This window comes from Myotis nattereri (assembly GCF_964212035.1).
Source record: "Myotis nattereri genome assembly, chromosome: 5".
In the NCBI taxonomy this organism is placed as follows: Eukaryota; Metazoa; Chordata; class Mammalia; order Chiroptera; family Vespertilionidae; genus Myotis; species Myotis nattereri.
The window spans coordinates 45627963-45641912 of NC_138080.1; the positions used below are offsets into that span (position 1 = coordinate 45627963).

At 38.5% G+C, this 13950-nt stretch overlaps 1 protein-coding gene across 6 annotated transcripts in view; it reads left to right on the forward strand.

Moving 5' to 3' along the window:
- The window catches only part of GRIA2 (glutamate ionotropic receptor AMPA type subunit 2), a 124852-nt gene that overhangs the window by 74752 nt on the left and 36150 nt on the right, over positions 1-13950 (forward strand). For all 6 annotated transcript variants that reach the window (XR_013996112.1, XM_081093465.1, XM_081093464.1 and 3 more), the window contains one exon: positions 3320-3481. Coding sequence is in view for 5 of the 6 variants with exons in the window: in XM_081093465.1 (XP_080949591.1) it covers positions 3320-3481 (162 nt within the window). In the remaining variant the exon portion in view is untranslated. The remainder of the gene's footprint in view (positions 1-3319; positions 3482-13950) is intronic.

Sequence of the window (13950 nt, forward strand, 5' to 3'; positions counted from 1 at the left end):
TTACATTTTTAGTCAATTTCTTCTTATTATAAATGATATAATAAATTATAGAACAGTATTTGACAAGCTTTATAAATTGTCTTAGAAGATGTATTTTTAACTACAGGAAAATTTTCAAAAATATATAAAATTTAACTCTCCCAATTTCCCCTTGTATCTCACTGTGACTTTACCCTTTGCCCATTCCTTTAAAGTGTTTAGCACATGTAATATTCAAAGTAAATGCAAATTTGTGAGAATGTCTCAGTAAAAATTAAACCAGGAAAAACCCAAATATAGAAAGATTAAATATTATTTATTTACTATTTGCTGTATAAGCAACACGATGAAAGTTGGGTTCCCATAGCTAATCACATTTTCATTATGATTCCTATCAAAGAATGGATTGAATGTCCAAGTGGTTAACTGTATCTCCCTTTCAAGTATACAGAACCAATTTTGAATTATTAGATGTTTTCTTTTTTAAAATACCTTTTATATCAGCAATAAAATAAGCTTAAAGCTTTACTTTTACAAAGATTTGTATTCTTTTATTAAGTACAATTTTATGTGATTGGGAACATCATCCCTCCCAAATCTCAGGAAAAAAGGCAAGAAAAGTTGGACAGAGGGAGAGAATGAGAGATTATTCTAAATAGCATAATAGGACTCTGAAAAAGTTTCATATTTATACCAATGCAGATTTATTTCATAGTGTCTAGAATATTAGATTGTTACATGAGAAAACACTTATAGTAGTGATGGAAGGAGATAAGAGAAAATAAATTACAACCTTATAACTGATAAATATTTTTACTAGAAGGTGACACCAGTGATTTAGACTATTAAACCTCAAACCTATATGCTATTGAGAGAAATTGGTTGTTCAAGATAAATTTCTGTTTGGCAATGAAATGGCTAACTACTATAAAAATTCACTAGAACTTATCCTTATCATATGATATTGTAGGTCCTAAATCACCCCCTACTGGAGAAGCAAGAGTTAAAATAGATTAGCTCTGTATCCAGTCTCTTCAGAACCAAATTTCTGAGCAGAAAACAGCCTGGACAGTCAGTCCCCTGTGTGAATTGTGCCATTTGATGAACAACACACAGCCACATTGAAAGCTGCGATCTTTAAAAATGTCCAGATGGAGATGATTTTATTGGAACATTGAGAAATAATGACAGAAGGTGGCTCATCAATTTGAGAGTTGATAACTGACACTATGAAACATGAAACAAGTGTTTGAGTGACCAAAGTAAAAATGTTTTAAAAAGAAAGAACAAGAAAGTTCATGTTGCTGTGATGCTTCTGGGGAGAAACCTCCCCAATCTTTTCTCTGAATTAAAGCTTTGCTTTTCCTTCTCTGAATACTTGGTATCCTTGCCATATGGAATTTCTGACGAATCAGTAAGTTCAAAGAATCTGTAGTGAGTTTCAGTTTCTGAGAAATTATAGAACACTTGAAAATTTCACTGACATTTAAAATTGAAGAATGCTTTCCAAATTTGAAGGGCTTTTCATCTTCCAAACTATTGATTGAGGATGCCCCCTTTTTCTGTCCAGGGTCTGATTAGTGTTACAGTTGGCAGTTATGCAAGAGAAAAATCTTTACATTTTTGGTTAATTTCCTCAGGAATTGCTGAATGCTTGCTTAGGCTGTAAGTTCCTGATATAGCATTTAAAAGGATAACTTGTATATAAAGTGATGAAGATGCGGTTCATAATGGAATCCTCTTCTCATTTCTTCAACTCCTCAAATATTGACAGTAAGCATTGCTGTCTACCCCCCACCCCATCTACCTTTCAATGAAGCACACTCAGTGAGCCTCCCTCATGCACACAGGAATTTCAAGTGTCTTACTATTAAATAACCAAGCATAAGCAGATATTTGAGAAAAAGTATTTGCCATGAAGAATGCAATACACATAAACAGAAACAGGGGAAACTGGAGTCACAAGAAAAATGTTTAAATATGTAATGAGTATCTGCAGAGAAATAAGAGAAAATATATAATTTATAAAAAGAAAAGGATGCTATGGGAAAGAAAAAAATAGAGAATAAGAAAGAGCTCTGGGAAGTTCACTTATTTTCTAATGTAGTAAGTAAAATTGAATGACTTTAAGGATAAAGTTGAGAAAATCTTTCAGATTAGGTAACAAAATAACAATATAATATAAAACAGTGTTACTGAGTATAAGCATTTAGATGGACATAATTGTGAAAATAGGGGAAGGAAATTATCAAAGAAACATTCAGAAAAATTTCCTATAATAAATGACAAAAATCAGACCATTGAGTACATACAATATATATTTTTTCTTTATTAAGGTATTACATATGTGTCCTTATCCCCCCATTGCCCTCCCTGGTGTCTGTGTCCATTGGTTAGGCTTATATGCATACAAGTCCTTTGGTTGATCTCTAGCCCCTCCTCCCACCCTCCCCTGCCTTCCCTCTGAGTTTGACAGTCTGTTCGATGCTTCTCTGTCTCTGGATCTATTTTTGTTCATCAGTTTATGTTGTTCATTATATTCCACAAATGAGACACACAATATTTTTTTAAAATCATCATGCAATCACAGAGATAAATAGAATATTTTAACGATTTCAGGTTGGTGGGAAGAGGGCAGGTGTATGAAGCAGGTCACATCCAAAAAATAATAAGAAATAATAAAATTGCATTGTTTAGTAGAAACCATGAAAGTCAATGGAACAATGCCTTTAGATAATGAGGTTTTTGAATTAAAATTCTATGCCCAGCCAAAATACTAATCAAATGTTAGAGCAAAATAAAGGTATTTTCAGACACTCGACATCTCAAAAGTTTACCTCCAGTGTGCCTGAGGAAATTATTGACTCCAGTAGAAGAGAGAAGTAAAAGATGACAGAAAAGTGATCCAGGAAACAGGAGAACTACTAAGAAAAACAGTGTAGGGTCACAGCTGCAGAGTAGAGGAAAAGAGCAACCAGCTCAGATCATAGGAATAATTTGCTCATAGTGTTAGAGCTCTTGGAGCAGTAACTCATTACTAAGTATCTGTAACACCTGGATGGTGCTCTGTGGTAGATTTAATAAATAAAACCTAGTCCTTCTCCATGAAATGGAGAACTCTTATGTATGTACAGCCAATAAACAAGCGTGGATTAAGGACCCACCATGATGCCAAGGCTATGCTAGCTGCTGGTGAAGAATTTTGGCTGGAAAATACATGAAACATTTACTATAGGCTTTTCATCTCTCTAACGTTCTTTGACATTTGTAAAATCCACAAGGCATAGAGTTATTTGATAAATGTCAAGTTCTATTGGACATAAATGTATTCTCTGTCTAGGGATTTACGGATGGAGACCTATTAAAAATTCAGTTTGGGGGCGCAAACGTCTCTGGATTTCAGATAGTGGACTATGACGATTCCCTGGTATCTAAGTTTATAGAAAGATGGTCAACACTGGAAGAAAAAGAATACCCTGGAGCGCACACGACTACAATTAAGGTATGTATCCACCTGCCAATATCTACATCTATAGCTACATCACCATTGATATCTACCTGCTGGCTAGTAGCCTGCTCTCTGGGACACTTTAGGAAGAAGATAAAAATCTCAATTGATTTTAGTAATTAAAAAAAGAAATGTCTTGCTTTGTGTACTCAGCCATAGAATCTCTGAATGCTGAGTGCAATGCGCTGCTCTGATACTATGCAGACTGCTCTTTTATTTTTCATGGGTTTGGACACGTTGAGGTCTTCACCTGTTTATTCAGTGTATTTTATTGGGTATACATATACATGCACAGATTTAACTCCAAATAGCAAATATTTCTGCTATTTATAGGAAGGTATTTTTCCGCTGGTGGTCACTTTATTGCGAGCAGAGATACGAGTAAAGCCTGGCAAAGAGTGGGACGAGGAGTGAGTGGCAGAAGATGATGTTCATTCTTCATGAAAATCAAGAGCAAACGTTGCAAAACATTTTTAGATGCATAGATTTAGTCTGTTTCTTTGTGTATCATAAATAGCTTGTGTATGAATCAGTCAGAGATAGAGTTATTTCAGTTGCTCTCACAGTTATGTCTCTACGTCACAGAGACATTTTGTGTTGTTTTTCTGCACATCTTGGAAAAAACCAATATTGGTGTTTGTCTTTCAATTAGCGTCTGGCCATGAGACTAGTTCTAGATAAGGATTAGAGGCTTTGAAGTTCTCAACTTTTGGATGTGTAAATGGATCCTATTAACTTCAAGTCAAATTCCAAAAAGCATCCCATAGGATGTGAAAGAATAACCCAGAGTTCATTTTCTCTCAAAACTAGGTGACTTGTTGTTTGGTGAGTTTGAGATTCAGCATGCATACTGCGTATAACTGCAGGGTGGGCTTGTGGGACTACTGTCACCTAACAGGCTTCTGCAAAGGCCAGTGGACACCGAGTTTTCCAGTCGGTGCCACTGTGTGTCCCCCTCGCTCAGTGGAGGTCTGACTGCTGACCCAGTTGTGTGGAATTGCAGGCTTCCATCCATTCAGAGATGGTACCATTTAAGTTATCGGATGAAGAGTGCAAGTGGCATTCATCCTCACATGGAACTAAAGTGCCCTCTTTGAATACTCTATTCGTCATTGTGTTGCCTCCCACTGCTGCCTGCTGGGAGAAAGATGAAAGCAAAATGAGATGATTTTTTTTTTTCTTGTGGAAGTCATATCATTATTACAGTTCCCATGTCATGCATGAACATGCAAAGTGATTCAGGGGTAGGAGAGATCTTGGCAGTGCATTCTTTTAACATTTTTGCCAAAACTCAGCACCAGATTTCCCTCTGTTGAGAGCCTGCCTGGTGACCTTTCTTTGCTCCCTCCCTGCTGTAGCACTTCACTCCCTTACCCATCCCTCTTGGGTGCTCCTGCCAAACGTCAGAGAGATCCTGCTGGCCCCTCGTGGCGGAGAGCAGCACAGAGCATACGCTTTAAACAGTGTGGCCCTGATTCAGTGTTGGATGTGCAGTTCTTGTCTCCACAATTCAGCAGTGGCTGTTAATTCCCAGGTGCCATGAAGACTCCACAACATTTACAGTGACTTAGCGCAGCTTCAGAAACACAGGTGCCACTAGGAGGCAGAGTCTGTATGGCTTTGGAAGCTTGATCAAAATTACAGAAAATCCCTGGGAGAATATGGCTTTAAGTAGGAGTTCATCCTAACAAAGACATGTATGTTCATGTACTAGCGGACCAGAAACTCAATATATATTCCACTGCTGAACGGAAGAGACAAACATGGCAATAAGCAAATATAGAGAAAGCTACATGTAAAATATGCCAGCGCTGCTTCTGGTTATGCCAGAATGGGAGGAGTGATGGTAAGGAAGGCTTTCTGAGGGGGTGTGGGGGGGCACCTGGGCAGGGCTCTGCAGATGGCTGAGCAAGAGGGAAAGCAGGGGAGGCACTTAGGAAAGTGCAACATATATGGAGACTCAAAGCGATGCAATCGCTCAAGACAGATTCAGGGAGATTCACAACATGTAGGCCCTGCAAACTATTCCCTCAACAATCTTTTCTTTTCAGTTGTTATTTTTCCACAGTAACCCACATTCAATCTGTCAGCAAATCCTATCAGCTCTGGCTCCCTTCTTACCACCTCTTCTGTGCCGTCTAAATCCAGCCACCATCGTCTCTGCCAGGATCATTGGAATGATCGCCTATACTGGTTCCCCTTCCTCCACACCTGCCCTCTTCATCCCATGTCTGTGGCCCTTTTAAAACCACAATTAGAATATGTCACACTGTCTGCTCCAAGCCCCCCAATGGCTGTGTGTTTCACCTGAGGGAAAACCAAAGTCACCCCATTGGCTGATAAAGCCCTAAGTCCTCTGTCTCCTGGTCACATGACCTTCTCTATCGGCACTCTCCCCACCCATTGCTCATTCTGCCTCAGCCACATGGGCCTTTTTGTTCTGTCTTAAGCACTTTCAGGTGTTTGTGCTATTTCCTCTTCTGTACCATTCTCCTCTTAAATATCTCCACGGCTAAGCCTCCTGTACCCTTTAGATCTTTGTTCAAATGCCATCTGCTCAAGGAAGACAATAGCAGGATCTCTATTTAAAATTGCTATTTCTGCCCTAGCCAGTTTGGCTCAATGGATAGAGCGTTGGCCTGCGGACTGAAGGGTCCCAGGTTCGATTCCAGTCAAGGGCACATGCCTGGGTTGCAGGCTTGATCCCCAGTGGGGGGGGGGGGCATGCAGGAGGCAGCCAATCAATGATTGCCTCTCATCATTGATGTTTCTCTCCCTCTTCCTTCTTCTCTGAAATCAATAAAAATATATTTTAAAAAATAAAATTTATAAAATTGCAATTTCTGCACCTGTCTAGGTATGTACCATTGCCCTTTCTCTGTTCTGCCCCCACCATATGTCCTTCTAGTGTACTGTATTTATAATTAATCTATTCATTACTTTGGTAGTTGTCTCCTCTTATAAGTGCCATGGGAGCAGGGATTCTGTTGTTGTTTTTTTGTTCACTAATGGATCCCAAGCTCCTAAAATAAGGCCTGGCACATAGTAGCTATTTAATAAAGACTTTCTTTGTTTTTTGATACATTTTTATTGATTTCAGAGAGGTAGGCAGAGGGAAAGAGACAGAAACATCAATGATGAGGGAGAATCATTGATTTGCTGCCTCCTGCACACCCCACATTGGGGATGGAGCCCACAACCCTGATGTTGGCCCTGATGGGAATCCAACCAGTGACCTCTTGGTCCATAGGTCTACACTTAACCACTGAGCCATGCTGGCAGGGCACTTATTTATTTTTTTTAATCTCTAGGGTTGAGCCCTATCCGGTTTGGTTCAGTGGGTAGAACCTCAGCCTGCAGACCTAAGGGTTCGGGTTCCATTCCATTCAAGTGCCCCTAGCTTGGTTGCAGACTCCTCCCCTTCCTGGGCCCTGGACAGGCATGTGCAGGAGGCAACCAATGGATGTGTTTCTCTCACATCCTGGTTTCTCTAGGTCCTTCCCTCTCTCTTCCATGCTCTAAAAAGCGATGACATAATACCCTCAGGTGAGGATTGGAAAAAAAAAAGAATAGAGTGCTAACTTTGCTAGGGGTGTGACAGTGCTCTAATAAAGACTTTCTGAAAGAACAAATAGATGGAAGCAAAGGCACTGTTCCAGTTCCCATTAGAAGCTCCTAAGTTCTGGAAACAAGGAAAGGCTACTTAGAAGAAGCAATATGAAATGTGAAACCTAAAGGAGACGTAGGAATTAGAAGAAAGAAGGGTCAATGGCTCGGAAGAGAGGAAATAAGGCATGTAAAGTCCCCAGTGCAAGGAAGGCCTAGAGGTTGAACAGAGGTGTTTTGAGAGATTCTCAGAACCCGTACTATAGAAACATGCAGGATCCAGATCTTGTGTGCCTACGGGATTGTGTGTGCTATTCTGAGAGCAACAGGGAACTACTAGAGGTGACTGATGACCATGGTTTTGGTAAAGGAAGATTATTGTGACTGCCTTGGTGACAATAGATTGTAAGGGGTGCACGTGGTGGCAGGGGAGCTTTAGTAAGATGCTGCAAACAAGCTAGGCAACAGATGATAGTTGTATGAATTGGGGTTGTGGCATAAAAGTGGCAGGAAGTAAATGTATTTGTTGTATTAGCCAATTCTTTCAATTTCTTTATTTGTAAAATAAATAATAATCGCAAAAGCATAATCATTCATTTATAACATATTGATATAAATTTGGTTGAGAGATACTTGTTGATTAAAAACAGGAACCTGAAAGGAAGTCTGTATCACTTGTAATCTTATTGGACCCGAATCTCATACAGTGGTTTGCACAGAATAGGCACATAATGAGTATTTGTTGCAATGAAGAGTAATGAAATGAAAAAAATATAAATGCTTTGAAAATGTCAAATCACTGAGAAAGAAAAAATAGGTAATTATCATCGCTATAAAATTTGGTTTAAATTTCTGCCCTAGCATTTATGTGTTTTTTTTATTCAGCCATGGCAGAAAAGTAGCATTATTTTACTTGATGAAATGTAAAATGACTCCAGTTATCAGACCTATACCGTCATGGCACCTGGAAGTAAATGGCACAATTAAAATTGACATTTTTACCTCCCTTACCTTTTTTTTTTTTCCAAAACAAGGAAGATTTTAAAGATGATTTGCTACTCTCTCAAAAACAATTTACAACTATTTTTATATTTAGATAGATTTTTTTGGTGTCTTCAACAACTTGCAAGATATAACTATACATTCTACCTTGTCATAGCAACAATTTATACCTTATTTAGACTCTGTGTTTTCCATGTCTTGCTGATGTTGAATTTAACAATAATATGTGACTAATATTTGAGTAGCATTTAAAGAGTGCCTTTCCCACAGGAATTCCATTTTACTCAAGAAATGACTTTACAGCAAAGACTCCAACTTTCTTAATTGCTGTCCTAAGAGAGTTATTAAGCCTGTCTGAAAATAGTATAATCTTTTCAGTCCAGTAATTAGTGCCATGCATTAAATAGCACCCTGGTGGCCTAATAGAATTAATTCTGCTTCGTGAGTGTTTTAACTGACCAAAACCACAGCTGACATTGGAATCCCCTACTTTTGATATTAAAGCATTTTGCCATGAGAACCTACAGGCTGGACATGTTTAGATTCTTATGGTTTAAAAAAATGTGTATATGAGCAAAATAAACCCATAAATTAATAATTTGATATTAATAAAATTACATATCTCGTAAAGAGATATTTTTAACTTTAAGAGCATTCTTTAATTAAAGTTTACTATGAGTATTATTTTATATTGGTTTCATGTGTACAGCATAGTGGTTAGATGATCATATACTTTACAAAGGGTTCCCCTTGATATTTCTAGTATTCACCTGGCACCATAATTATCACAATATTATTAACTATATTTCCTATGCTGTATTTCACATCCCCATAACTATTTTGTAACTACCAACTTATACTTCTTAATCCCTTAACCTCTTTCATCCAGTGCTCCAAACCCCCTCCCCTATAGCAACCACCAGTCTGCTCAATTTTTAAAAATGTTTACATTATACTATATAATACTATATAATAAAAGGCTAATATGCAAATCTACCGAATGGCAGAATGACCAGTCGCTATGATGCACACTGACCACCAGGAGGCAGATGCTCAATGCAGGAGCTGCCCCCTGGTAGTCAGTGCGGTCCCACAGGGGTAGCGCCTCTTAGCCAGAAGCCAGGCTCACGACTAGTGAGCTCAGTGCCAGTAGCAGGAGCCTCTCCCTCCTCCTCCACAGCGCTAAGGATGTCCGACTGACGGCTTAGGCCAGCTCTCCGTAGGTCGGACATCCCCCAAGGGCTGAGGGATCGCCCCCAATGTACAAATATCGTGCACCGGGCCTCTAGTATGTATATATTACACCATTAAAATATACATGTGTTTTTATTATTTGTAATTATAATGCAGGGTATCTAAGTTCATCTCATGTTCATATTTCTTTGTCTCTAAAGGGAACTATTGTAGGTGATCTCTAAGATTTCTCCCAGATTTATAATATCATAGTTAAAGAGCTAATTTAGGCACATAATAAAAAAACAACAACACTAACATTTGTAATTTTTGCTAAATCTATGTAACACCTAATGGTTCTTCTGTCTCTCAGATTGTAGTGGCTTGCAGGTAGTCATCCCTGGACTCCAGCTGCCTAAATCTAATCCTAATTCACCCTGGAAACTATTAATTTTATTTTTCATAAATTAGAAAAAATGAGGAACCTTCCCGTTTTGCAAAGATTTCCAGAAAGTGAAGAGAGTCAGGTGAAGGAATTTATGCAACCAACAAAATAAAGATCTGCTTCTAAGAAAGCCTTTACCTACCTCTGGGTGAATCAAAACCATACCATGTGTTGATTTGAGTATCTTCTTCTATCTTGATGAATCTGATTAGGTGTATCTGAAAATTTGAATCCTTAAGTGAATCAAAAGTTTCAGGACATAAAAGTCTTGGTCCATAGCAAGATTTTCAGTCAGGGTCAATAGCCAACTGGAAAATTTAGGCAAAAATACGTTGTTTTAAATGGGTACTTTTTACATGAAGACCCTTGAGTGAAAAATATCACAGTGGGTTAAAAATTATTTGTACTATAGAGAATAAAAAAAACAAAAACATTAATGTTGGTTTCTTGCCAAGGAACCTGTCTTTTCACCCTTGGAAATGTGGTACAGCTTGTGTGTTCACTGAAGATGTTGAGTACTTTTATTTTTTTTAAATTAAGAATTTATATTTTATAGAATTCTTAGGTTCCCAGCAAAATTGAGCAAAACGTACAGAGATTCCCCATATACCCTCTATTCCCACACATACATAGACTCCTGCAATATCAATTTCACTCACCAGAGTGGTAAGAGTTATTAGAATTCATGAATCTACATTGGCATATCATAATTACTCAAGGTCCATAGCTTACATTATGGTTCACTCTTGCTGTTCTACATTCTATGGGTTTGGACTAATAACATGCTTCCATTTTAATAGTTTTATATATAGAATATTTTCTCCGTTCTAAAATTCCTCTGTGCTCTTTCTATTCATCACTCCTTCCACCCCCATCTCCTAGCAACCACTGACCTTTATACTTTCTCCATAGTTTTGCCTTTTCTAGAATAGCACATAGATGGAATCATATAGGATGCAGCCTTTTCAGATTGGCTTTTTTTGCTTAGTATGTCCACTTAAAGTTCATCCAGGTGTTTTCATGGCTGGTAGCTCATTTCCTTTGAGCACAAACATTATTCATTGTTTATATGCACCACAATTTAATTACCCATTAACCTACTGAAGGACACCCTTCTTTGCTTCCAAGTGTTGACAATTAAGAATAAAGTTACTATGGATATCTGTGTGCTGGTTTTTGAGTAGACATAAGGTTTCAACTCCTCTTGGTAAATACTGGTGCTATTGTTGGATCACAGAATAAAGCGATGTTTAGTTTTGTAAGAAACTGCCCAGCTTCCTCCCAAAGTGGTTATACCATTTTGCATTCCCACCAGCAAGAATAAGAGTTCCTGCTGCTCCACTAATGTTGTTTTTATGAAGATTTTGTGATTGTTTTTGAAGTTTCAAAGGGCACATTCAAAAGGCTTTACAGGAAATTAAAGATGACCTTATCACTGGCAACTCTTTTTCAGAAGGTAGACTGCAGTTGAATTTGAAATTAAGTGAAGTGAATAATTTTTAGTGTATAATGTATTCAATACTATTCTTTTTCCAATGGCTCTAGTTGATTCTTAGACATTGCCAAGAATCTTTAAAAAAAAGGTTTATAAAATTTTTCTTACAGGCTTACTTATTTTTCTTAGAGCTCATCAATTTTGACCCTGTTGATAATATTATAGCATGAAGAAACTGAAAATTATATTGTATAAATTTATCTAGAGATATCATTCTGTGTTTAATACTTTTTTTTAACTAAATAATTGATGCTATTTAAAAAATAACTATGAAAAGTTAATGATAAAATCAAGGCTTGAGCCCTGTCTTTTGATGCTATGTGCAGTGCTTTCTCAACTAAACTCAGTTTCAAGGGAAATTTGGAAAGTGGCCACTCATAGGACATGTTGTAATACTTCTTAATACCCGAAGTCTAGTACTTCTTTTTTGAGTGATATTTTTTTTCTATTTTACATGGTGCAGATAACATATATTTAGGAGTAGGTGCTATCATTATGATGACCCATAAAATTTTATATTTTAGCCTATTTATACTTTTTGCATATTCACTAAATTCTATAGGTACATAGAGGTACTTTTCATTTCCTCTTTATTTTGGATATCAGACCATTGTTTTCTGGTTATCAATGATTACAGTAATGTATTACTGAATATTGTCTGATGACTATTGGGCATAAAAAACATATTTGAAATGCATATTTTATTGTATTTTAGAAAAATAAGTATCAATAAATATACATTTAGAATGAAATACAAAGAACATTTGGAAAATGGTCCATAACAAACCATTTTCCCAGATTTCTTCTAAAGTCTAGACATGATGTGGTTGTGATATAACACTGCACACCATAACGGCCCCCCACGGAAAATAAGTTTCCAGCCCAGCTGAGGGATTTCACAGAACATAAACATCAGGGCAGAGATGATGCATTTGTTTTCCAAGAAAAAGAAACGTAGTTGCACTGCCATCATGTTCCCTTCCATTAATTTACATCTAGTTTAGTGAATGGTAGCATAAAACTGCAATATTTAACTATCCAATCAAAATGTGAACATATTTGTTTAGAAAAAGAAATGAGCCACATATGCAGAACATAAACAGGATGGAACTCTGGATACAGAGGCTGTTGATTTTCTCTCGGTCCAGAATTGAGTTTCTATGATTGTGACTTTTAATTTAAAATGATAATAGGCTGAAGACTTGATTAGATTTGAATGTTTGAAAAAAGGTTGCAAGGCCCTGAATCATAATTATAACATGCCACATGGAACTACTGTAAATGATTTTAGTTCATTCAAAGTAATCTTATTTTTTAATGTAGTTTACCAACTTTTATAGGCCTCTCAAACATTTAGCAGATAGCTTTATATTTTTCTCCTAGAAATGTGAGTAAGCTCACTCAGTGAAGATTTTGGCTTTTAGCTATTATCATAATTTTCAAATGCAAAGAGCAATCCTTTTTTAAATATTCAATTTATTCAATTTAAGTACTATTTCTTGTCCAGTGACCTAGCCTTTATTGTGAGAATAACATTGGCAAGGAACCGGTTGCTGTATAAGAAAGGAGAAGAATATGTTTTTTTTTTTTTTTCTTTAAGGGAATAGAAACAAACATGGAAGTGAGGCAGATAAATCCTGATTTATAGCTCTTATTTTTCCAAGAAGTCTTTTCTTAAGTAGATATGATTTAAAACAGTGATCCTATCTAATACAAGAGAAACATGGTAATTAGCGTACAACTGCTACCCTTCCCATTGGCTAATCAGGGCGATATGCAAATTAACTGCCAGCCAAGATGGCGGCCGGCAGCCAGGCAGCTGGAAGCGAACATGAGGCTTGCTTGCTTCAGTGACAGAGGACTCCAACGTTCCTCGCCTGCCGCTGTCGGCATCTGAGCTGCAACTCTAAGCAACTATGTTACAAATATAGAAGCTAAACAAAACCCCAGAAACCTACTTTAGTCCCGGGCTTAAGCCAGCAGGATCGCAACATTGTTTCAAATACAGAAGGTAAACAAAGGCCAGAAACCTGCTTTCAGCAGTGGAGGCCTAAGAGCTGGAGCCTCAGAGCTAAAGCTGGCCCAGAATAAAAAAGAAAAAAAAAAAAGAAAAAAAGGAGTGGTTGGGAGCTTCAGTCACCCGCCAGCCTGAAAACAGCCCTCAGCCCCTCACCCAGACTGGCCAGGCACCCCAGTGGGAACCTCCACCCTGAAGTGTGTGTGATCAGCTGCAAACAGCCATCATCCCCTCATCCAGGCTGGCCAGGCACCCCAGTGGGGACCCCCACCCTGATCCAGGACACCCTTCAGGGCAAACCAGCCGGGCCCCCACCCGTGCACCAGGGCTCTATCCTATATAGTAAAAGGGTAATATGCCTCCCAGCACCAGGATCAGTGTGACAGGGGGCAGCGCCCAAACCCCCTGGTTGGCTCTGCTCTGTGCGTGACAGGGGGTGGTGCCGCAACCTGCCCATCAACCCTGCCTTGAGTGTGACAGGGGGCAGTGCCCCAACCCCCCAATCAGCCCTACCCTGAGCGTGACTGAGGGTGGCATCACAACCTCCTGATCCGCCCTGCTCTGTGCATGAGAGGGGCTGCGCCCCAACTTCCCAGTCAGCCCTGCTCTGAGCCTGACCAAGGGCTGCACCTAGGGATTGGGCCTGCCCTCTGCCACCTGGGAGCAGGACTAAGCCAGCAGGTCGTTATCTCCTGAGGGGTCCCAGACTGCGAGAGGGCACAGGC